General features: G+C 40.7%; 1 protein-coding gene across 2 annotated transcripts in view; it reads left to right on the forward strand.

Moving 5' to 3' along the window:
* SUCLG2 (succinate-CoA ligase GDP-forming subunit beta) overlaps positions 1 to 26,074 on the forward strand; it is a 262,885-nt gene that overhangs the window by 37,702 nt on the left and 199,109 nt on the right. Inside the window, exon 2 of one of the 2 annotated variants that reach the window (XM_082849090.1) lies at positions 22,719 to 22,860. In XM_082849090.1, the coding sequence (XP_082705216.1) occupies positions 22,719 to 22,860 (142 nt within the window). Of the gene's footprint in view, positions 1 to 22,718; positions 22,861 to 26,074 lie in introns of those variants that run through there. The other variant, XM_082849091.1, reaches the window with a different exon arrangement.

Consider the following 26,074-nt stretch of genomic DNA (forward strand, 5'->3'; position numbering starts at 1 on the left):
TTTCTTTGTTAATTTACTATTAATGGTTATAGAAACCCTTAACAATTTCTGTGACAGACTTCACTCATTTTGAATAGCAAGTATTTTGTTCACTTATGTAAGTCAGTATATTGCCCTTACACCTTATTGATTAAAATGTCCTAGCTCTTGAAGGACTCACGAGTATAATTTCTCTGAGACACACTATACTTGGGGTTCTTAAAATCCACTGTTGAGGTCTGTGCATGACAAAGTGGAACCAAGTGGTTATTAATTTTTCATTGAAATCTTCTGAATAAGTGTTTTCTCTTGGTTGGTTTCAAAAGGAGTCATATTCCTGAATCTAATTAGAGGCAGTTCATGTACTGTGGGCTTATTAAGATTCAAGGCACTTTTTTATTTTAGCCTGTCTGATATCCCTTTTTGATTTCACTTAAATTTGAATTACTCTAAACATCATCTGGGCATATTGAAGATACTCAGTGTTATTAATAATAATGATGTTGACGAATCTGTCCCATCTTATTCTTCTCGAGTTCGATAACCTTATTCTTGATCTTGGCTTGTGAATACATGGGACTGTGCTGCTTCTCTTTTCTTCCTGTGGCGGCATCAGTAGTCAAACATGACATTATTCTGGTGGGCACAGACAAAGCCCCTGGTACCTTCTGCACATAGTGTACCAAGCAGCCATTCCCATCTGGTCAGAGTTGGCAGGCCCTTCGCCATTCCTCATCCTGATACTGGTTGTCTTAGGTCTAGACTTGTGTATCCCTCTTTATGACCTATTGAGTAAGTTACAATATCAGCTGATTGTTTTTTCTCAATTTCTGCCTTGAACTCCCATTTTTCTACCTATTTGGATGAAGATCTTTCCCTTTGCTGGACCTCTCTGTATTATCTTACTTCCCATGTATACCTCAGATCACTCAAGCTGCCTACATAGTGTGTGCATCTCAGAACAAAGTACTGGACTTATTCCTTGACTAGTCTTTGTTCATTTCTTTGGAGTTTGTTCTTGGAAGTGACTCCTTTCTTAAGGTGAGAACTCTTTCCTGTTTTAATAACACGAACTTACAAAAACTATCTCTGCTTGAATTCCTCCTGCATATGTATCAGACAGGCTCCATTTACAATATGGCCATGTAAGCTCTTCACAGACTGAACTTTCCATAGTTAGTGACTATATACTCTGGAAAAAAATGCAAAAACCAAGAACTTGAAGGTTCTGGATAGTGAAGAAAAGCAGGAAGATCCCAGAGGAAAGTTGAAATTGGAAGGGACAGGTGTACTGAGTTTCCAGTTTTTACTTCCAGGATTTTTCTTGATAACAGGCTCTAGTGGTATCTAAAACTCCAATAGAAAACCTATAGTCCTTCTGCCCTGAAGAACCAGAGGACAGAATTTGGGATAACCACAGCAGCTGGAAAGTGAGGGGATATCCCAGAAAGGAGAGAGACAGAGGGGTGAGTCCTGGATTCTTTGCATAAACTGCCCAAATCAGAAGGTATCCCCTAAAGGATATGTGCAGGAGGCTGACTGCAAGTGACCCAGCTAAAGTGAAAAAGAACTGAACTAAGATTTGAGCAGCTGTCCAAGAGACAGAGTTTGTAGTCTGAGTCTGAATGTGTGTCACCTGTGAATCACGGTTCACTGAGAACTCAGCTATTTTTTCACTTGCGTCTGATACACGCTATGTAAACATGCTGTTTTCCCACCGTTCAGTTGCCCGTCTGAGTTTTATGCTTCGTTCACAGTTCACAGTTGTTGGGCTTAGAAGGCAGGCAAGAGGTCTAAAATATTTAGAACTAGTGCAAAGCCTCATCCAAGGCAGGAGTTTGATATGAGGTTTTAAGGATGATGGTTCTGCCACAATTCCCACTTCTTTTGCACAATTACTGGTGTGTGAAGATTGCCCTCATGCATTCTAATGTCATGGGTTACCTCCTTTGTTGGCTCTTCACCATGGTGTTGGAAGAAGTGTTGAATATTATAAAAATCACAGTAATAATAAATGGAAGCAGCTAATATTTTCTGAGCTCTCATTACACAACAGGTACTGTTGTAAGCACTTTATATGTAGTAACTCATGGTAATCCTGTTTTATTATTCCTATTTTATGGTTAAGGAAATAAAGGCCTAGAGGTTGAATACATAGCTATAAAATGGTAAAGCTGGGAGCCAAGTGAAAGAGGAAGATAGGTCGGTATGGTATATACTCGGGTACACTGTCTGAGAAGCTTGGTTTGGATTGGGAGATAGGTATCATCTGGACTGAGTTCCACTAGATTCCTGAGTAAAGGAGATGTGAAAAATACCATTTTCCTGCTACTGTGTTCTATCAAGTTTACTGGCATGAACTTGGTAGGGGTAAGGTTAAGAAATACTTGTGTTAGCCCAAAGATTGGACCCTAATTTAGTTAAAGGGATAATTAACCGGTGAGTAGTTAGCTTATCTCAGTTGAGTTAGGTTCTGTCTGGGCAATTGCTTATTGACTCTTGTGACTAAAATACCACTGAAATTTTTATTTGTACTGAGGAGCAAATTATTGAGTGTAGTTGGTTAGAATGAGAAGATGAAAATAAACTACTTATAAGGGAAATAATAGTTTGTTTAGGCTAGAATTTTGAAATCTGCTTAGAGTCCTACAGACTCTTGACTAGAACCTTGATGATGGTAGTGGTCCTGGTCAAGAATTGGCAAAGGAAAGAGGAATTCCTTTCTACCATGGCACCAAAGAGCTTTTAATGATACACTGAACACTGCAGTTTACTGATTAGATGACATGGGGTCTCTGTGGATACAAAAGGAAGCTGTTACATTATTAGGCCTAGGTAATTTATAGAGGTTTGTCCAGGATGGAGATGCGTTTCTGTTCTGTTCCATATTGTTCAGACCACATCTGGAACTTTGTCCTCTTCTGAACCCCATGGTTATAGAATGGACACTTTATTTCAGTAATGGAGTAGCTTGTATTGGACTAACAGATAACACATGAAACAGTGATAACTTCTTGACAAAATAAGAAAAAATTTCAAAAATATTAAAATATTTGAAGGTGTTATAGAGTAATCAAAATGAGACAGAAACTGGAGAGAATTCCATCCTTTAAGGAAGGGAACTGCACTGAATAAGAGCCACATTTATACAGCTTTCCCTTTGAGGACTCTTCCCATCCTACCCAGTGCATTAAACAGCTGTCCATTGAAATCTTACTTTTCTTTATTTGCCTAGACACGTTTAGGCTTTACTGTTGCCAGAAAAACTTGTTGACACTGATTGGAAGCATTGTTCTTTAATTGATATTTATTACAACTAGATTATTTTCCTGGCATTTCATTATGCAATATATCCTTAATTTCATGTAGACTTGGGGACTTAACACTATTCTATAGGTTATAAGACACGAGGAAATCAAATATACAATGAAGGAGTCAGGGTATATTAACCGTATGGATTTGGGTTTAGAACTTGGTTTTTGAAAACATGCAAAATCCATTTGCTGTTTCAGTGTTTTAAAGGTTTGACCTCTGTGTAAATGATTTCACTACAGAAACTGATTGCAAGGTATTGCAATGTTTTTGAATATTGATATAATAAATATTTAATGGATACATCCTGCTAGTAAGTATTCTATCTAACATGGAATTAGAGAAATTTTACCTGAATCAGCCTGTGAAACAGCCAGAAAAATATAATCATGTCCTTTTGAATAACCTTAAAAACGTTTTACTTTTCATTATTAATTTGTTCTTGCATTTTGGTTTATGGCTTAAGCACATTAATTAAAAAATGCAGTACCTGTACATTCATGCTTTTACACTTGTGGGTTCTAGGGATGAGGGCAGTGGAAAAGCAAAATTGTACAACTCAAATTTGTATTTGAATATGAAGAATTATGAAGCATCGTTGTACACATTCATTACATCCATGAAATACCAAATAGGTTATTTTCTTGACTGTGTAGATGTTTATGGCAATGTAATAGTTATAATAAAAGCATTTACTGAGTGTCTTTTGTGTTAGGCACTGTGATGCATACTTCAAAGGGAGGATCTCACTGATGACAGATGATAACCTGACAGGATAGTGATTAAGCTTATGGGCTCCACAAATTTGGTTTGAATTCTTAAGTCCTTGGAAACATGTCTAGTCTCCCTGTGCTTCAGTTTTCCATGTGCAGTTGGGGGTAATCCTTTTCCTACCTTGCTGTTTCTCAATTAACATACTGGGACAGAGTCACCTCCCCTGGTCACTTACCATTAATGATCATGGTCATCATCATAGTGGGACAAGGGCTCAAAAGCAGGTCTCTCTCTCCAAAGTCCATGATTTTAATCACCTTACTGTGTGTCTAAGCATGCCTGACACATAGTAGGTGCTAAATAAATGTGCTCTGAGGTACATGTTCCCTGTAGAGTTTGTGTTTGAACTGCCATTTGTAGATAATATATGGCAGAATGTAGAAAGAAGCTTCTTAGCTTTGGAGTCTTAGAGATAAATGGTGGGCATATAGACTAAAAACTGTATCATTCTAGAAACATGACTACTGAACTGTTAGCCCAGGAAGTGCCTGGCCTTGTCTAATATAATTTATTGTCACAAGAACTATTGTTATTTGTCTCCCATTGAAGGCAGTTTGGTGGCCCCAGTTTTAGGTTGAGATCATTTTGTCTGTGGTCTTTACATCTAATAAATTAGTTATCACTCAGCAAATACTTACAGTGCACCTTGTACGTGCCACGACTGTCCAGGCATGAGGGATGCATTGGTGAAGGCATCAGGCCCGGTTTGTGCCTTTGAGGCCATCATAGTCTCTTGGGATGCCCAGACATTGACACATCACACAAATATGTAGTCAGTCGCCCTTTGAGAGATGCTATGAGGGAAGATGATGGACTGTAGTGAGAAAGGTTAACCTGGGAGTGGAATGCCGATATAGGTTTTGGTGGGAGTCAGCAAACTTTTTCCGTAAAGGACCGTGTAGTAAATATTTTAGGCTCCTGGTCCTTACATTCTTGGTTGCAACCACTCAGCTCTATCAACTGCAGTGTGAAAGCAGCCCTTGACAAGATGTAAAAAAGCATCCGGTATTATAAAGAAAATGAAATCTCCCACACCCCCGTCCCCTTCCTCAGAGGAGAGCACCCTTGCCAGTTTGGGGTGTAGCATTCTGTGCATAAAGTTTATTTTATAAGCCACACCTATAAATTTAAACAAACTTTTAAAAGGCCATTTATCTAATAAGCTGAGTTAGGCAAGTTTTGTATGGGACAAAGTTGGTGCTGCTTCTGGATATGCTGCTGTTCAATGATGAGATGAGGCTGGGGGACTCTACTCATGGTTAGTCTTCTTTTTCCATCAATAACGGGACACACTCTTTCAGTACTTGATATAGATGAGGATTTGTGAAAATTAGTGTCTGCTCTTGAGACTTTCTCATAATGAAATGATATTAGTGTGAGAAGGAGCACGTCTGGAATTAGCAGAGAAAGGCTTAGAAAAAAGTGAAATTTACATCTGGAGCTTCTCATGCTGCTTTTACTGTTGTAGTTTTAGAGAAGACACTATCCTCAGGGAAGTGGACTATGTGTGGCGCTCTGCAGAAAATGTGCTCAAAACTTCGATTTGATAGCCCCTGGGTGAAAATTTCCACCTGATTCCCTGTCATGGAATCACATGCTGAGTTAATCCATGGCTGTTTTGCATTTTCTCACTTGGGAAATAAAACAGCATACTCAGAATTCCCCTCCCTTTTCTTTTGCCCTATCTCTCTAGAAGTAGACCTCTTCTCCCATGATCTGGACTAGTAAGAAAGGACATACGATATGGGCTAGCAGGTTGTTGCTGATGACAGTCACAGAGGCTTATCAAACTCCATAGCATGATTTTACTTAGTGAAGTAATGTCTTAGTGTATCTGCACTGGAAGGACACTTGTATGTTTTTACTTAGCTAGTGAGGTAAAAAACTCTCCTGTGAGACTCTCCATACTGGTGTAGGAGGGTATGAGGAGCAGTTTCCTCCTCTGGACTCTCAAGTAGTTTGTCCCCATCTCATACTGAGGAAGGGGGTCGTCAAGTTGTTTCTTAAAAGACCAGAGAGTAGATATTTTAGGCTTTGCAGCCATGCAGTCTCTGTTGTGACTACTCAGCTCTGCACTTGTAGTGAGAAAGCAGCCAGAGAAAATATATAAACAGGGAGGCTCACCCCAAATAGCCTGTCAAAATATTCCTTCTAACTGCATATCAGAGTCTGCCTGAGAGAATTTGGGAGTAGATGTATCTTTGTCCACCTTGAACATTCATAAATGCGTTTATTCCATAAAAAAAAACTGAATTGAGTACCTGCTATGTATCATACAGTGTTCTAGGCACTGGCATTTATCTGTGAACAAAACAAGTGTGTGCCTGATGGACCTGGCATTCTAGCTCTATAAATATATTAGTTACAAGTGAGGAATTACAAAACAGGGGGACAGCATTGTCTAAATTTCTCTGTATTCATACTTTCCGTTCCTGCTTTAGCATTGGAGTCCAGTCAGAAATATAGAAACTGCGCTAATCATTTTAACAGGGATAATTTAATGTAGCAAATTGATTAAAGAAATGTTGGAGGACTGCAGGGGCAAAAAGAGAACCCTGACTAAAGCAGGGATTGTAACTGTAGGAAGCAGCTACCACCCCTGGAATAAAAGGAAATGATTGGAACTCTCCAAGAACTTGGAAACATGGAGGAGGAATCCTGCAGTGCTGGGACCCAGAGCATTAAGGAAGAGGCACTGCCTAGCTGGCTCTGATGGCTGTTCTAGGAGTGTAGGCAGAACTTTATAAACTGAAATCAACTGCTCTTGGAACTCACTGCCACATCCAGGGTGAAGAGCTGTGGCTCGGGGCTCTGATGAAAGAACATTATACACCGAAAGGAGCAGACACTTTCTCCATCCTCCAGCCTTCTAGTCTCGCAGTGGTGCCACATGTTGGCAGAACCTAACGGGAAGCCAGCTGGCAAAGAAGAAGGTAATTTGCAGAGTTTCAGCCGGCAGAGTGGTGGGCACCTAGAAAGGAGGTTTTGGAGCTGATAAAAAATAGCTTAATAACTGGCACATCACTGACAGGCCCAAGTGTGTGCCCTCTTTCTCTCTCTTTAGATCTGCTGCACTGAATCCCAAAGAGGTTGTGCAGAACAATGAGAAGATAAGTGGAAATACCAGAATAAACAAAAGTACTTTCACACAAAGGTGAAACAACTCCTGTTTCCTTCTGTCTGGTGTTATGGTTAGTTGTGTACTTGAATTTGTTTGCAGTCTGTGGCATTTCCTAAAGGAGTGACTAGTTCCATAGGAACTAAAGCAGATGTCAAGTGAAAATTGGTTTGGGGAACACTGTAAAATGTATCTAAATACGCGTATTTTTTAAATGGTTGGACTTCTCATAACCTTTAATAAGATAATGTGTGTTGAGAATTTCTTCTCAACAGGAAGTAAAGTAAAATTGAAGGAAGTAAAATTATGTATTTGGCAAATATTTGACCATGAACGTCTCTCCTCCAATTTCTAGTGCATTAATTTATTTTCCGAATATATTCCCTTTACTTTCAACCTGTCTATTCTTGCCTGTTTTTTTTTCAATGATCAATTTTAAATTTTCAAGATTTCTAGTTAAATTTTTTGATTGATGTAATATTCTCTGATATGTCTGATGTATTACACTTTTAAAGCACAGTTTTGTGCTTTGTTCTCTCTGAGCTTTTTTCCCTCAGTTATTAGTTCTTCTATTTGTTTCTCTTTCATGATGTTGATGGGCCTCCGTTGTTTAATTATTATTAATTTTGTGCTTAGAGCATCCTGTCATCAGTGACTGTATGAGAGGGGCAGAGGGTGCAGCCCCATGGAATGTGTCAGTAACTGGTCTTTTCCCATGGTATCAGAGGTCTCCTGGACCACTGTGTCATCCCTTGGGCCCAGGTACCCCACAACTACTGTTTAGTCTAGCACATCTTGGTGCTACGTCATGTCAGTTATCCTAATGGTTGCCTTGGCCCCCTCCTGTGCTCCCTGTATATCCAACCTGCAAGTTTAAAGTATAATCAGAGTTACTCCCCCTTTTGGTATAGTCCTGTCCTGGCTGTTTTAGCTGTAGGATTCTATTTCAGTCTAGTTCTTATTTGTCTGACATTCTTCAGTCAGGGATTTTTCTCAGCTTCTGGTCTGCTAGGTGCATTCCCTTCTTCTTTATTATTTTCTCCAGTGCTGCTATGACTGGTTTGTTTGGACATTCTGGTCCAATCTTGTGTTCTTCCTTTCTGCGTCCCCACTCTGCTTAGCTCTAGTTCTAACCCTGTAGAGTAGGTTATGTTTACTAGGTGGGTTGCTTTTGGGAGGGGACTTGGTCTCAGGGTCTTGGCTTACTTCTCCAGCTATCATTGTGGCAGTACTTCCTTTGGATATATCCTCTGCCTTGGGAAGCTCAGGTGCCTCAAAGATGGCAGGATCTGTAGAGATCACTTTTGAGGTGACTGTCCTCCACTAGAGATAAATGAGGAGCTTCTCAAGAAAAGAGAGTGAGGACCAACAAGGGAGAGTTATTTAGGCTATTTATCCTTGGGTAGCCACTGGATGCTGGCTGGATCTGGCTGCCTGGAAAGTAACAGCACCATCTTCCCACCGTGGCAGCATTTTTTGCCTTTCTGGGGTTGTTTCTTGATCCCAGACCAGATTGAAGAGGGATTTCACAGAAATTTTTCATTTCACTTTTCCACAACCTTGTAAGGTTGTGGTGGTTGATAGTCTCATTTAACTTAAGTAAAGAAGGTAAAAGGTCATCTGCCAATAAGCGGTAGGGCAGAGACGGTGACCAAGTCTTCAGCCTCACCCTTTTAAGCTCATTTCTCACTATCAACTCCTGAACCCTTCATCATGGCATTACCAAGCAGTACATCATATTTTGCTCTTTTGTTTCTCATTTTCTCTGTTAACTTTTAGTTTGGACCAGTTGTTCAATTGTAGTAATATTGTATAACATTTTACTCTAGGTTCTTGAAAGAAAAATGATTAGGATGAAACTTTGTTGAGATTTCTTAGGTTTCTTCGAATCTCTCAATTTTAAGAGGATATAGCATGATAAGAATATTATTTGCTGCTCAGATATTAAGTGTCACATTGTCTATTTTGCAAGAGTCCTTTTGTCTGTGTGTGCTTTTCGAATTTTTCTGTTATCACAGTGGACTTTTCAGATGAATCACAGTATTTCTTTCAAAAGTTTCCTGGAGCCAAGTGAATGTCATGTATCCTATGCTGTGGTATAAATTCTCTTTTCAGGGATCATTTTGACATTTCATGTTATCTAGTTTTCTGAAAGCTTGCCTTGAAGATTCACTTCTATATGTTGTTCATACAGATATATGTAAAATTTAGCGATTCTCTGCCTTCCCAACTTTGGCTAAAGAAACTCAGATTACTGGAAGAGAACAGGTGACTAATATGAATCAAAAGATCTGGCACGTGCTTTTCTTTCATAAGTAGCACATTTACATGGAATATTGGGCAATCAGATTTAACACTTGAGATTCTAATTTCTCCTATAAGTGGGAATTCTGACAATGGAAACATGAAGAAAGGGACACTCTCTATAATGTTGATATCTTTCTTAATAGACAATCTAAGACCTCACTCTCCAGAGTAGTAATATTTCATTCATCAACAAGAATAAAGTCTCCTTCTAAACATAAATAGTGCGCTTGGAACCTTGCAGACGCCAATTATCATTCTGTACAGCAAACCTTCAAAATGTCAGACGATCTCAGGAATTTCCCCAGCAAAGGTCGATCATTTACTACTGAGTCATTTCTTCAGCATGCCAAGGTGACAGGCGAACCTGTGAGATTGAGTTAGCTAGGTCACGCAAAGCTGCTACTATAAAGAAGCCATGAGAAGTCTATTTGTATTGGGTAAATCCCATTAAACTCAAATGTATCCTAAACTGTTGAGTGCTATTAGATTGTTAGAAGGAGCATGAGTGGGTTGATTGAAATAAAGTCTGCGCCTTGCAAGCTTTCTACTGAATTTATTGGAAGGGACTTCAGGGAGTAATTTAAGGAGAGCTAACAAATTGGGAACTGAAGGGGATGGAGCAGGGAAGGTGGCAGGCTCTACTGGGGAGCTGAATCTGATGCACTGAGTTGACACATGTGACTCCTCGTAATGGCCATGCTGAACACATACAACAAAGCGCCTTCACATACCTTATCTGTTTTTATCCTCCCAGCAATCCTGGAAAGTTCAGTGTTCTGCTTTACTAGTATCTCTGCTTTACTCGCTTAGTGTCACAAGCTCGTTGGAGGTGGAGTTCTTGAAACACACCCCTGTAAGTCTTCTCACACCTTTGGGCAAGGTTGCTGAAGAAAAATATCTCGCATTTTCCCTTCTCTGAGTGTTATACATAATCTACTCTGATGGCATGTGTAAATGTGTAAAATGGTTGGCTGGGGTTAGCTGAGCAATTAATGGCCCCAGAATACAAGGTTGAGTCCTGGCTGTTGTATTATTGCACTGTTTTGAATTTGCTTTCCAGTGAGCACTTTGCATGAAAGCTATTCTTGGAACTCCAAAGCCCTTTTTGCTTCTGCAGAGACTCACTTGAGTGAGTGGAGAAAATCTCACACACACACACACACACACACACACACACACACACACACACACATTTTTATGAGGTGAAATGATGACCTAATTTTCAGGAAAGTACTTCCAGAGTTATTCACTCATGCTAGAAATGAGCAGAAGCTCGACTTTAATGAACATGAACCTGACATAAGAGCAAGTCACCTGACACAAACCTGAGACAGTTCATGGGTGCAAACCTGTATCCTCCCCTCCGTCCCTGAGCTCACCTGTTCTGCACAGCTGTAGTGCTAGTGTTCTGGAAGGGCCTGAGCACACGGATGGATGCCTCACACTAGCTTGATGAGGCTGTGCCAGCTTGGCATATACATGTTGGGGAGGGAAAAACTATTTTCCTCTACCCATCTTAGGTTCATTGTCTGGGGTCCTGCAACTTAGAAAAAACAAGAGAAAAACAAATAGAAGTTTAGTAACAGGTGCAGTGTACACACACATGGGAGCACTCAGTGATGAGTAACTCAAAGGGATGGTCAGAACTCGGGCTTTTGTAGCATCTTTTTTTGGCCTCTCCCGTTGTGGAGCACAGGCTCTGGACGCGCAGGCTCAGTGGCCGTGGCTCACGGGTCCAACCACTCGGCGGCATGTGGGATCTTCCCGGACCGAGGCACGAACCCGTGTCCCCTGCATCGGCAGACGGACTCTCAACCACTGTGCCACCAGGGAAGCCCTGTAGCATCTTAAGAGAACAGTAAATGTGTATGGGAGTGATAGGACAAAGGAAAAGGACTTTGAGCTTCTAGGGGGAGCAAATTGTGGGAAGGTAAATAGATGGGAGACCCTGATGGGAGGTAAGGACTAGTTAGTAGGTTCATTGTGTGATCCCTCTGGTGCTGTCTCCATGCTGAGTCTAGATTTGTCTCCTGTGATTAAGAATAATCTTGTCCATCCTGGTGTGTGTGTGTGTGTGTGTGTGTGTGTGTCAGGGACAGGAGGGAAGGGTGGTCAAGAGCAGAGAGGTTTTTTTTTTTTTTTTTTTTTTTTTTTTGCGGTACGTGGGCCTCTCACTGTTGTGGCCTCTCCCGTTGCTGAGCACAGGCTCTGGACGCGCAGGCTCAGCGGCCATGACTCACAGGCCCAGCCGCTCCGCGGCATGTGGGATCTTCCCGGACCGGGGCACGAACCCGTGTCCCCTGCATCAGCAGGCGGACTCTCAACCACTGCGCCACCAGGGAAGCCCCCTTGAGCAGAGAGTTTTTGTTGTGTCTGCTTCTTTTTGTTTACCTTCAGCTCAAAATAATCCTTATACCTGAATGGCATGTTTTGCAGTGGCATATGCTGAACCTCTTTATTTATCTCTGTAAGATTGTTTAATATTATTATTTTTTCCTGTTTAAGTATACATTCTGTTATGTGTCCCTCTTGTCTGTCACTTGCTTGCTTTTCCCTCTCTCTGTTTTGCTTTGGAAGTATGTCTGCATTGATCTATTTTAAGATCCGGCTTATTCATTTGAAGCATTTTGTGGAATTCCATTGGATATGCCACATTTTATTTATCCTTAGATTTTATTTCTTCCCTTTTGCTATTCCTGCTTGCTGCCTCTTTAATCAAGGGAGGCCTTGTGTTTTCTCCTTGGAGAGAAGCTGCAGATGGGCCACTGTAGCAGGAGAGTGCTATAGCAGGGCAGTTTGCCTGTTGCCTGCTGGGATCAATATTAAATAATGGAAGAAGGTTGTAAGATCAAAGACCCAGCAGCTCTGATGTTGTGGAATGATGTACAGAAGTGTCAATAATTAAGTGTAATGCAAAGGCCAATTTGGGCAAAAAAATCCAAGGTTAAGGTTGTTCCTAAAGAAATGCTGTTTATGACTAGCAGGTACATAAAACTCAATAGGCTTAAATGAATTAACCTTGTAAAGTGTGTGTGTGTGTTGTGTGCATGTGTATGTGTGTCTAATATTAGATTTCTTTTTACTTTATAACCCATATCTAATCCATGAGTAGGCTTTGCTTCATCACCGAACTCTGTGAAGAATCCCTCCATTCTTCTCTGTTTCCCCCTCCACCACTTTCTCTGTGGTCTAGGTGAGGAGTCTGCAAACTGTGGCCTGCTAGCCACATCCTGTTTTTGTAAATAAAGATTTATTGGAACGCATCCCTGCCCATTCTTTTATGTATTATGTAAGCCTGCTTGTGCTACAAAGACAGAGTTAAATAGTTGCAACTGAGACTATCTAGTCTCAAAGCCTAAAATATTTACTGTTTGGTTGTTTACAGAAAAAGATTGCAGGCTCTAGTCTGGTTTAATGCTTCCCTCTTGTAATTGGTTTCATTCTGTAAACAGAAGACAGAGTGACTTTTCTAAAATGTGAATTTGATCTTCTCACACCCCATGAATAAAAACAAAATCTAAACTCCATACCATAGCTTACAAGCACCTGCATGGTCTGGTCCCTGCTCACCTTTCCACCCTAATGCTTTCCAGGATTCCCCCTTGTTCTGGTCACACTGAGCCTTTCCTGCCTTGGGACATTCTGCTTGGCTTCTCACAGTTGCCTCATTTTCAATTCAGCTCTGTAAATGTCCTGCAGTGAAATCTGTAAAGCAGAGCATTCCACTTCTCCTCCTGCCCCAGTTAATTTCACTGCCCAGGACCCAGTTTTGTGGGCTGGGAGGCAATTCACAATTTCTACCTCAATGAAGAGCACAGACTCTGGACTCTGGCACACACACCTGGATTGGAATGTGGCTCTGCCTCTAACCACTTAGCTTTCCTGTGCCTTAATTTGCTCATCTATGAAACGGGCTTCTGCTGGTTTCTTTCCTTGTAGGGTGGTTGTGAGAATTAATTGATGTAATGCTTTTCTAGTGTCTAGTACGGTTTCCACAGCTTTGTAGCACTTACACATGTCAGCTAGTATTTGGTGTAATTTTAAAATAGGAGACCTTGTCATGGCACTCTAAGAATTAAATCTAAAATAGCAACCGGCTATGATCCAGTGTCTAGAGAGTCTGAAAGCTCAACTTTCTGTTCTTCCCTGGTAGGACAGATGATTTTATTTTATTTTTGTAACAGATGCTGCCCCCCCCTTACTGTGGGGCCTTAGAGAAGTGGTACTATCAGAGATGCCTTGTAAGAGGGGCACAAATGGCCTCAGGCTCCTAGTCTGATCCTCATCTAGTTTGTTGTAAAGAAAAGTTCAAGTATTATTTCTCTTGATCATTGTATGGTCAGGCCACTAAAGATGGCTGTTCTCTTGTTCTCTGTACATCCCTGGCCTGACCAGTGGCTGCTTCACCTACACCCTACTCACTTGATTGACCTTCTTACATACTTGCCCAGGCCCCAGCTAATGATTGGCCTTATGCAAGGGATGGTGAGGAAACCCCTCTACTGGTTTCCCTGGTAACTAATGAGTCCACCTGACGTCAGTTCCCCTATAACTGGTAATCCCCCCCACCTCACCCCAGTGAAGACTGCCGCCATGTCCTCCCCGCTGTCTACTGCACGTGGTGCGGCGTCACTCCAGGACCTTGCTTCAGACTTATAAGCTCCTCCATCCATTAAACTATTAATGTCTCTGTTTCTGACTTTAGGCTGTTTCTTTGGTCTTGAAGCTGGGCAAGCACAGGCCTTGTAGGCCTTCAGGGTACGGCCCAACAATCAGTAAACTTTTTAAAGTACTTTTCCTCTCTAGCCATCTACTCTAATTAAATACCACATCCCATCAACACTGTTTTTTCAGGTACCACACCATCTTTATTAGTGTTCCCAGTTTGTCAGCTGCTTAATTTCCCCTTCTTTTAAGTAGAAAACTAGGTATTTTTAGGTCAGGAATGGCAGTATGGTTTTTATCTGTGGTAGTTCCAAGGATTGACATAAGATTCACAGAAAGACAAAAAAAGAAAAGAAAAGTAATAATGGAAAACTCATAGGTATTTTAGGCAGAGAACTTGTATACAAATCTTGATTCTCACTTAACTAGCTGAATGGCCGTAGACACATTTCTTAACTTCATTCACCTTCACACTTCCTCATCTGTGACATGGGGATATTCTGCTCAAATGAGATGGAAAATAAATTTACCTAGCACAGATAACACATTTTAGATGCTTTTCAAATGTGAGATTTGTGTGGTCCTTCCTCTTGTAAATTACTGTTTGGTGACTGTTGAGTGAATTAAGTATAACATTCCACTATTAGAGTTTAAAAATACCTCCCCAAATGCATTTAAAGTGAGCAGCAGGACACCAAGTGCTCTTCTTTATTGTTTATATGATCACCTACTATTTTCATTCTAGCAATTCCTCAGTGTCTCCTTGTCACCCTTTTCTCCTGCTTTGTATTTCTATATTAAATAACAGTAGCTAACCTTTTTTTGGGTAGTTATTATATGCTGGGCGCTGTTCTGATTGACTTGTACTTAATCCTCACAGCATCCTATCTATGAGGATGGGCCTGTTAGTTTCCTCCCTTGTAAATGATGAAACTCATTTGAGCTATTTCTCTCATCCTTAGAGGGTAGCTTCCCTCTGTACCCCTGTTAGAGCTTAGGGACTCCGCCACAGGGGGCTCATTAATTGGTTAATTAATTTTTTTACAGTGTGCAAAATGGGGATAGTGTAAATGGCAAGTGGCCAGCTCGACAAAAAGGATGCTATATTTTCAAAGGTTACCCATATGAAGGCCCCACAAGAAGGCCCCACACTTTAGCCTGAACACACGTAAAATATAACAGAGTCTCGGTACTCACATTCCTGCTCTTTCTTCCAAGTCTGACTTTATTCTTTCCTTTCCATAGGCTTAGGTTTCTAATCACGATGCTGCTTTTCTTTATCTGTCTCTTCAGCATGTTTTCTTTGTGAAGCAGGAGTTGACGTGCTGGTGTTTTCATATTAAGGGCTAAACAGAAAAGTGCTGTTATTATTATTGTTGTTATTGTTATCTTCCTCTTATAAACGAGATTCTACTTAATCTCTTTTCCAGGGCAACAGTGAAGTGGCTTCTTTATCAGTGCCTGTTTTAAGCAAGCAGGCCTTTTATTTTATGGTACTCATATTGAGACACATCGAGTTATATCTGTCTTTTCATTTGCACCAACACGTTTATTTGAAGCCTAGTATTTCCTAGGTAATGTGACTAAGGTAGATTTATGGGTGCTAATTTGCATACAGAATAACATTGGCAAAAACTAAAATATAACAAACACATACCAACTCTTGGCATGCCACTGCCCCACCGAGCATCTGCCTTCCTTGCCTGTAATGAGAGGGAACTATATTTTCCTCTGAGTTTACAGCTAATTCCTTGTTTGTATTCCACTGTCGTCAATGCTGTTGAGAGCTCAAAATGAGGTTTAAGAGCCTCTTCCTATCTAACAGCAGGAGTTTATATTAGAGGTGATAGTTCTGTGTAACAGAGAAGGCAAGCTTTTCCTCCCCCACCCTGATTTCACACCACATTTGAAGATCCCCTGCTACATTTAAGTACGGGTGCAAGCCCTTCATTTTCTAGGCAAGTTAATAGACTCGAGGCTGTGCATTTGGGTTAAAGCTTAGGTTTGATGACTTCCTCTCAGTGTTGTTTTTGAGTAAATTGATTTTCATTCCACAAATAATAAATGTTTTTTTCTATAATTTTTTATTTGTTTTTTTTTTTTTTTTTGTGGTACGCGGGCCTCTCACTGTTGTGGCCTCTCCCGTTACGGAGCACAGGCTCCAGACGCTCAGGCTCAGTGGCCATGGCTCACGGGCCCAGCCACTCCGCGGCATGTGGGATCTTCCCAAACCGGGGCACGAACTCGTGTCCCCTGCATCGGCAGGCGGACTCTCAACCACTGCGCCACCAGGGAAGCCCTATTTGTTTGTTTTAAATTATAGATTAGGTTAAACATCCTTTGATCACCATGTTCCTGGTCTGCCCTCCTCAGATTTACTGGCATTAAGTTTGGTGAACTTCATCTGGCCCTTTTCCTATACATTTACTTACTCATATGTCTATCCTTGGAATATACAGAATATTGCTTTGTGTGTGGACACGTGTGTCTGAAATATAAATATTATTCTACTTTATATACTGAAAGAAACTTGCCGTTTTCTTCTAGTAACGTGTCTTGGAGAATGGTCAGTGTTAGGCCTCCATACTTATCAGGCTAGACTAGTCAGTGAAGAAGTTATTCTTGAGATCTCAGTGGTCTGTTGACCACTGAGGTTTATTATTATTAAATCAAAGGTTTATTGATTTCTTTTTTTTTAAAAAAATATTTATTTATTTTTGGTTTCATTGGGTCTTTGTTGCTGCGTGCGGGCTTTCTCTAGTTGTGGCTCACGGGGGCTACTCTTCGTTGCAGTGGCTTCTCTTGTTGCGGAGCGCAGCCTCTAGCCGTGCAGGCTTCAGTAGTTGTGGCTCGTGGGCTCTGGAGCGCAGGCTCTGTAGTTGTGGCGCACGGGCTTAGTTGCTCCGTGGCATGTGGGGTCTTCCCGGAGCAGGGCTCAAACCCGTGTCCCCTGCATTGGCAGGCAGATTCTTAACCACTACACCACCAGGGAAGTCCCAAAGGTTTATTTCTTGTTCATGTAAATGTGTGACTCAAAGGCAAGGGTCCTCCATGTAGTAACTTGATAATCCATGCTGTTTCAACCCTCTGACTCCGCCGTCTCCACATGTGGCTTCCAGGTCCTTGCAGCCACCGGAAAAGGGCGCTGGAGGGTTGCTGGAAAGTTTTGGCACGCTAGGTGCAAGAGAACTGAGAATGGAGGGGAACACATGGATAGTGGTGCTAGCCTGTTGCCACAGGAGTTTTCAGTGCTTCATATAGCTTGAATATATTGTAGTTTAATTAGCTGCTCTCCTATTTGATGGGCATTTAGGTCACGTCCAACTTTCCCCTTTATTATGTACAACACTACACAGAAGAGCCTTATATGTATCCCGGGTACACATGTGACTGTTTTGCTAGTTTAAACACTCAAGAAGTAGACTTCACAGTTCAGAGGATGTGGGTGTTCTGGTTACCATCAGTGCTGTCACATTGTTTTTGAAGGTGGTCATACTGGTGTTTGATTTGCATGGTTAGTGTATGAGAAAGAAATACCTTCACCAGTGACATTATCAAACTTTCATTTTTTCCCCTATCCAATGGCAGCTTTGTTCCTTTTGGCAAAATGGCTTCTCATTTTTGTTTTAATTTCTATTTTCCTGGTTATTAGTGAGTTTTTGATTCTCTCTCAGACTCTGTTATGCTGCCTGAGTGAAGCGGGACTGTGGAAAGTCAGGCTGAAGAAAGACAGGGAGTGCAGAGAGCCAGTGGTCAGATGTGGCTCACACGTTCTCCCTTTGGGGGCACCCAGCTCAATGGCATTTCTTTCTATACTCCCTTGATCAATTTTTTTTTTTCCCTCCGTGGCGATATTTCAGTAGTCTTTACACCTCTGATTTTAAAACTGCGGGGTGAAGGATCCTTTCTCAGCTGTGTCATTTTTTTCTGTGGAGCTGTCTAATTTTGTGTTTTGAGTTTTCTTGTGAATTTTTCCCTGCTTAGTCATTGTCTTTTTATCTCTTGGTTCTCTTTGTCCTTTCCCTCATTTTTCATTCTTTTTCTTCTGTCTCTGCTCCCTTGTTCCCACTGGCTGTTAAATCTTTATGTGCTGCTTTTCTTTTAAGTTGTATTTTCCCCTTCCCCTCCAAGCTTAGAAATGCTTGCTCTGTCAAAGAAACATGGAAGGGAAGGGAGCAATGGAAAGGTCAGTGCACAAATCTAGAAGTAACCAAACCCAGGGGCCCACCCCCTCCAGCTGTTTTGAGAACATGATGCTGTTCCTGATATGGTCACTTTGCCAAAATCTGTATGAAAAAAGGAAAGACCATTGGAATTAGTCCATTTCTCATTCTGCCTCTGGCTCACTGTAGGATCCCTAGGCATGTTACTTCTCATCTTTAGGCCTCAAGTTCTCTGACTCTAAAATGAGGAGGTTGGATCCCAGTAGTCTTTCTATACCTTGGAACCCCAGTATATGGAACATGTGACTTCCTGGGAAACTGCTGCAGATTAAGGGTCCAAAGTCGCCTTTATAATGGCCCACTGCCATTCCTCTTCCCCTGCGATGTCTTGAAGGGGCGCCTTCAAAATCTGTGGAGCAACAGGTCATTTAATAGGAGTTAACAGGGAAGATAATTCATGACAAAAGTATTAGAACAATTAGAATCCATACAGGGCTGGGGAGGCCACCCAGAGACTGGCAACATTAGGAACCTTCTACCAGCCTGAGGAGTGGAAGGAGTGGAAGGGGGTGGTGTTGGCAGAGTCCAGGCCAGCTTGTGGGCGCAGGAGTCACGGTGGCGAGACAGCAAGAGCTGGAGTTATGGAAGGAAGGGCTGTCTGGAGGGACCTGAGGCTTCAGAGGAGATGCAGTCACTGTTGGAGTGGCCACCTGACTTAGAAAGAGGAAGCCGAAGCCTGGTATCTTCTTCTCACTGTCCTGTCTCCAAACAGTCTCAAATTTAGTCAGGAGCCAGTTGCAAAGAACACAGTTTGAAGGCAAGCAGGCAAATAACTGGCAGAAACAACTGAAAGGCACTGGGTCAGATGATCTTTAAACTCTCTTCCATTACAGTCCAGAGTTCATAGATTCCCTGGAAGATTCCTGACTTCTGCAGTGAAGATATTAGTCTAGGGTTTTAACAGGTCGCTTTACCTAGGAATTGGAATAAACTACTTCTTCTACCATTTTAGAGTCTTGGGACAGCACCTGCTCACATCTCCACTTCCCTCCCTCCCAAAGCCTGGAGCAGCTGCATTTTTCCTTACGTGCGCTGTGCCAGCGTTTCATGAGAATCCTATTCCTGGTAGATTTTTGACCTTTTGAAGACAGCAATATCTTGCTCATGCCAGTCTCAGTATTTATCACCAAGAGGCCTCTGGGAATGTGGAGCCAGAGTACAAACGGAGGGAATCAGTAGTATTACAGTCGAAGCTTTGCAGTTTTACAGTCACCTGTGATAGTGGGCCAGTGACTAACCTTCAGCCTGGGTTTCCTAAATGGTAAGATGGTTTTATTAGGACAGACTAGGTGCTATAGATGGGCTAGGTTCTGCAGCAGCAACAAATAATCCCCAGAATCTCAATGGCTAAAAGTCCACAAAGGTTTATTTTTCACTGCACATTCATTGTGATTTACCTGGGGATGTTCAGTCCTCACTTTTAACCCCTGGCTCATAGATCAGCTACCATCTTGAATATTGCCAATCCCCAGGTCGAGAGAGAGAGTGTTTGGGTGGGTGGGAGGGTTGACAATCAAATGTTGGGCCTAACATGTCACGCACCATGTGTACTCATGGCCTTATTAGCTGGAACTAGTTACATGGCCTCACCTAACTTCAGCTAAGGCAAAGAAGTACCTGGAAGGAGGACAGTTAGGAATATTTGTTAGTTTTCATTAATGATAGTTACAGAGAAAGATAATAATACTTCTCATGATTTTTTTGGCCATTAGATAATATAAATACTGATTATAATACCTAACCTGTAGGAAATGCTCCATCAATAATAGGTAGAACAATTATTATTGTTGTTATTATTATTCAGCAGCATGCTTTACACCATCCTTCTACATAGTAACTTCTCTTCTTTTTTCTTTGCCATGAAAATGCAAAAGTAGACTTAACTTGTTCCTGTCTAGACGTATCACAAATTCTTAATTAATGAAGTTGAGTTAATGAAGTTTTAGACCCAGTCAGGGACCCTACTCTTCCAAGTTTAGGATTGACAAATATAGGTAATTATTCTGTAAAACGATCACTTTGTGGAGTGATAGCTTGAGTATCAGCAGTGGCTTTGGAACTATGTTCACTGTGTTGGTTTTCAATTTAAGAGCCACAGACTTTAAGCAGCTTTTCATTTTGAGTCAGTGCAGAAACAGTCAATATGTATTATATGTCTATGAAGCTGGTCTCTGGATCAATTGCAATTAGTTTGTAGCAGATTGCATTAACATATCTAAAATTAATACAGTGAGTGTTCCGATGAAAAGAAATTGACCATGACTACACTATGGCTGTTTTTAGTCTCTCTCAAATGTCCTTTTCAAACAGTATTTCTTTTTTTCTTCTGTTAATGGCTTTAAATTGGTACGTCAACATAAACTTAATCTATTGATCCTTCCCCATTGGCCTTTTAAAAGTGGTCCCAGAATATGTCACATATCATGTTCAATCTCTTCTTTCTTTAGCGGGCTTTTACTAAATGCCTCAAACTGAATTTTTTCTTGGCATGTTACATGAGGTGCTATTAAGACTACTAAATTGACGAGTACATTCATTTTTGAATTGTTGTGTTTTTCAAATTACTAATATTTCATCAAGACTTAAAAATTCAGAAATAAGAGTAACAAATCATATACAGTTAACGAATTATATACAGTAAACAGTTGTGAGCACTGCTTGTCTGACAGTTTATTTTTATCTTAGCATTATCTGTTTCTAAAGAAGAAGTGCAAGCAACTTCAATTTTAATAACATCGTTACCAATATTTATAAGGATGGAACAAAGACAGAGCTTGAGGCTTGATCATGTTGAAATTTGAATTTTTTTACAAGTGTGTGTAAATTATGTTTATTTTAGATCTGAAGGACTTTTACTTTTTTTAGAGAAAGCCAGTTTCTGGAAATGAAAAGTTATCTATATCGGGACAAAAAAGACAAAAGGCAGGATTTATTTATTTGGCTATCTAACTGGTAATTTTTTAGTATCTTCTGTATGCCAAGCACTATCACATTCTTCATAAAGACACAAAGAAGTTGAAGACACACTCTGTCCTTGAGTAGAACCCAGTCTTGCTGTAAGGTTCTGGAGCCTCTTTGGAATGCCTCTCTTCCAAAAGAGCTTCATGAGTGCGTTGTAGCTTGGAGATGCCAGAAGAACATGCCATTTTTAAGGACACATTAAAGGTCCTGAAAGCTAGTGGTTCCATGTGGTAAAGCCCTGTGGGCCTCAGTTTATGGTCTGCATGATATTGCTCAGACATCCACTGAGGTCCTTGACTGAAGCGGCTAGGAGGTATGTCAGGTGATCTTCCACCACCAGTATTGTGAGCCAGTGGTGTGATTGATTTTTTGGTTGGTTTGTGCATTAATGGCATCGTTATCTTACCTCTAGTGAACTGTGGTTCCTTTGCATCATAACTCATGGATAGAAATGAAACTAAGTGTACTCATTATTTCTTTTTTTCTTTTCTTTTAAAAACAAGGCTTATGGATTTGATAGGGAATGTCGATCTTATTCTAAAGCATGAGAAGAATTTATTTGTTCATGTCACTCCGTCCTTTGATTATTTTCTTCTAGCACAAATATAAACTAATTGATTAGTGCATATTGGAAAACCACTTTCACATGATTCTTACGCAGAGTTACTTTAATACACAAATTGCAGTTTTTAGGAACTAGTAGTTTCATTAATGGTGACTTTTTCAGGTTACTGTACTCAACTTTGGTGTGTGAAAGAGATAATCTCATTAAACACATAATGACTGTACCTAGAGTCCATTAAAAACCACAACAAAGAAGTGGATTAGTCTGTGGCCCATTGACCTCAAAGAGTTGAAACAAATTTCCTGAGATACCTTATGATGATTCATGCTGTGTGTACAGTTATTAAAATAATGCTTTGAGCTTTGTTTGGAGTGGAGATGGGGGAAAGCATATGCTATATAACAGAGTCCTTAACATTTTTTAAAATAACTTTTTACTGAAGTCCTTATAGACTCACAGGGAGCTGCAAAAATAGTGCAAGAGTACACAGGTGTACTCTTCCCCCAGCGTCCCCTAGTGTTGACATCTTACATGGTTTGAGTACAGTATCAAAACCAGGAAATTGACCTTGGTACATTCCTGTTAACTAAATTACAGACCTTATTCATTCAGGGGTGTGTGTAGTTGTCCTTAACATTTTTGATTAGAAAAACAATTAAGCATGAAGAATTCATTATAGATTTCTTTTTCTTTTGCCTCCAAAATCTCTGTTGCTGATTGCCTTCTGAGGGTACCTATAAGACTGGCCCTATAAGTTGACTGTTATTTTTCATGCTGTTGTAAGTCTCCTTATCTCTCTCCCCAATTTCTCTAGGTGGTTCAGTTAACCCCCAGAAGATGGTTGAACCTGCACGAATACCAGAGCAAGAAACTAATGTCTGACAACGGAGTGAAAGTTCAAAGATTCTTTGTAGCAGACACTGACAATGAAGCTCTGGAGGCTGCTAAGAGACTAAGTAAGCTAATTCATAGTAGGTGAAGTACGCTTGGCCAAATCAGGGAATTCACAGGTAGTGGTTTGTCACCGGCTATACTAACAGTCACAGGTACAGTGTAGAACTTTGAGTTGCAAGAGCAAAATGTCCAATTAAGGAAACTTTATTCTGTTACATGAGATAGCAGCATATGGGGTGCCACTCTATGGTAATTTTTCCAAGTCTCTCAGTCACCGTTTCACCTAGTTCTCTTATCTGTGGTTTAGTGGCTGCAAGAAAATTGGTTGAAGAGTGTAAAGTGTCAGAGAGAAGCCCGTTGCAGGGTAAGTCAGGCAAGACAGTTGGCATCCTTTATTAAGCCTCTTAGAACATGCGGAAAGTTTCCTCTGAGTGACTGGAGGAGAGAAAGGGAAGAATGTGCATTTTGAAGTCCTTTTTTGTTTTTTTTTTACATCTTTATTGGGGTATAATTGCTTTACAATCGTGTGTTAGCTTCTGCTTTATAAGAAAGTGAATCAGTTATACATATACATATGTTCCCATATCTCTTCCCTCTTGCATCTCCCTCCCTCCCACCCTCCCCATCCCACCACTCCAGGAGGTCGCAAAGCACCCAGCCAATATCCCTGTGCTGTGCAGCTGCTTCTGCTGACTTTGGTTCAGTGTTTTGCCCTTTCATTTATCAGCTCTGTAACTTTGCGTAAGTACCTTTTCTTTTCTGTGCCTCAGTTTCCTTGTCTGTAAATCAGTGCTAATGTGTTTACCTCCCAAAGCTATTTAGAGCCTTTAAGGGAGACTGCACACTGGTACATGGTAGAAAATCTAATCAGTTTCCCTAGTTATAGATTGAGAAATTAGGATTCAGATTTTGCTGTTTTTTAGTGAATATTCCTTCTTTTGCCATATAGACTCTCCTGTTATCAGTCTGGATTAGCATTGTCCATTAGAAATATAATGTGAGCCACACAAGTATTTTAAAATTTTCTAAGTCACCTTAATAAAAATAAAAAGAAACAGGTGAAATAAATTTTAATAATATATTTTGTTTACCCCAGTATATCCAAAATATTATCATTTCAAAATGTAGTTAATATAAAACAATTTTCAAGGGGTTATTTTATATTCTATTTTTGTGCTAATGCTCACAAATCTGATTTATATATTACATCACCAGGACGTCTCATTTCACAGTAGCCACATTTCAGGTGTTCTAAAGACACATGCTGTCTTGTGGCTACCCTGTCGGACAGTGCAGATCTGGACTCTAGAAGGATGTGCATGTGCATTCTTTGCCTGCAATCTTGGAGAGCAGTTGTTTGCCATTAAAAAAGAAAGCATAGAGCATCTGCTCACTGACCTTTCCCAGGCAGCTGTAGCAAAGTTTGAGAGTGCTCTGTATTTCAATTTTCCAATTTTCTGTACTCTTTTAAGAGTAGGCGATGAGGTGCTTCGGTTAGTAATTGTTCTTTTATCTCCCTTTCAGAGTTCCCCCTGGTGCTTATAGGCCAGATCCTTTCTCTGTTATTTCAGTTGAAATGTATATTTATTTTTTCTTTCAACAAATAGTTATTGTCAACCACGTGTTTTAGGTCTGGTGGATGCAGCTGTGGAAGATGAGCAAGCCCTTTTTCTTCTTCAAAGTTACATTCTAGAAAGGAGTAAATTTGTAATTTTCAGATGCTAAATGTAGAAATTGAGAGCAGTCTATATATACATATTTTTTTTTATTTTGCGGTACGCGGGCCTGTCACTGTCGTGGCCTCTCCCGTTGCGGAGCACAGGCTCCGGACGCGCAGGCCCAGCAGCCATGGCTCACGGGCACAGTCGCTCCACGGCATGTGGGATCCTCCCGGACCAGGGCACGAACCCGCATCCCCTGCATCGGCAGGCGGAGTCTCAACCACTGCGCCACCAGGGAAGCCTGAGAGCAGTCTATATTTTAAGAAATGAAAATTGGTTTTATTCTCAAGAACTATCAAAATTGGTTTTTATGGTTAAAAAAAAAACAGTAAAATTAGACTTAAACCTGGATGAGAGTTCCGCAGTGAACTGTGGTAATAGACTCAGTAAAGGTTAGTATTCTAACATCATTACATTAAAGGATTGTTTTCGTTTTATACTCCTCTGGTTTGGGGATTGGGTAATGAGAGCAAGAAGTGTGAAGTTCAGGTTGGTCTTTGGTCCTCATTTTCCCTATTATTTTCTTAAATGTGCTGACACTCTAGTAGTCCAGGTCTAAGGATCCTTCTTAAGGGAATTCTGGAAGCCAGCTGCTTACCCCCCACCCGCCTTAAGTGGAGCACGGCTAAGAGAATTTACCATTCAGATTTTCAAAGAGATTTGGACTTAACTGGACTAATTGGCGTCTTAGTCATGGATTTGTTTTATAAGCATTTATTTAGCCACCACTTTGTGGGTGGGAATTGTATACTGTGTTTGTCAGACAGGATTTTTGCTCTGGAAGAATTAGCAAGGTGATATTTATATGCCAGGGCAGGGTGGACAGAGGGGAAGAGATAGACAGTGAAGCAAGTTTAAATAAAAGAAAGTTAAATTAAAAAATGAAGATCAACTTTTAAAAAAGACATTTTGGTTCCTGAGGAGTGGTTTTTAAGGAGAATGAAACTGGATTGAGAATGATGTGGCTGCATGTGTGCCTTAGCCTGTGCATACCTGTGATCATCCTTTAGATGGGGTGGCCCTGGGAAGGCCTCACTGTGATCCTGCTTAGAGCTAAAAGAGAGTTTAGAGACCTAATCGGAACACCTCATTTTCTGAATGAATGAGTAATCCTCCTCTTACTCAGTAAGTCGTTTTGGGAGGAGGAAGATCTCTGATTTTTGTTGTTGAGTAGACAGTTTTGGTCACAGGGGAAATTTATAGTACTGGAGAAGGAGATGGTACCAAGTCTAGTTGGTTAAACACGAAACAAGTTGATAGTAAATATGAAAGGAGGTATGCATATCATTGAGATTGCTTGGAGTGAGCAAAACGAAAAGAAGCTGGCAAAACTTCACCCTGTTTACGTTCTTGTCTCTGTAAGATTGACAAAACCAACAGCACAATTGGGAGTTTTACCACGGAGATTTGAGGTTAAGGTTGAAGCTGGATCACACATATGTCTTTCTGACTGTGCTGAAAGTGGGACCTCCACTTTATAATTACAGTATTTTAATGGGAAAAAATTACATAGAAGAATAATATGTGTAACATGCAGTAAGTGCTATATAAGATT

The sequence above is a fragment of the Leucopleurus acutus genome (assembly GCF_964270905.1).
Source record: "Leucopleurus acutus genome assembly, chromosome: 10".
NCBI lineage: Eukaryota > Metazoa > Chordata > Mammalia > Artiodactyla > Delphinidae > Leucopleurus > Leucopleurus acutus.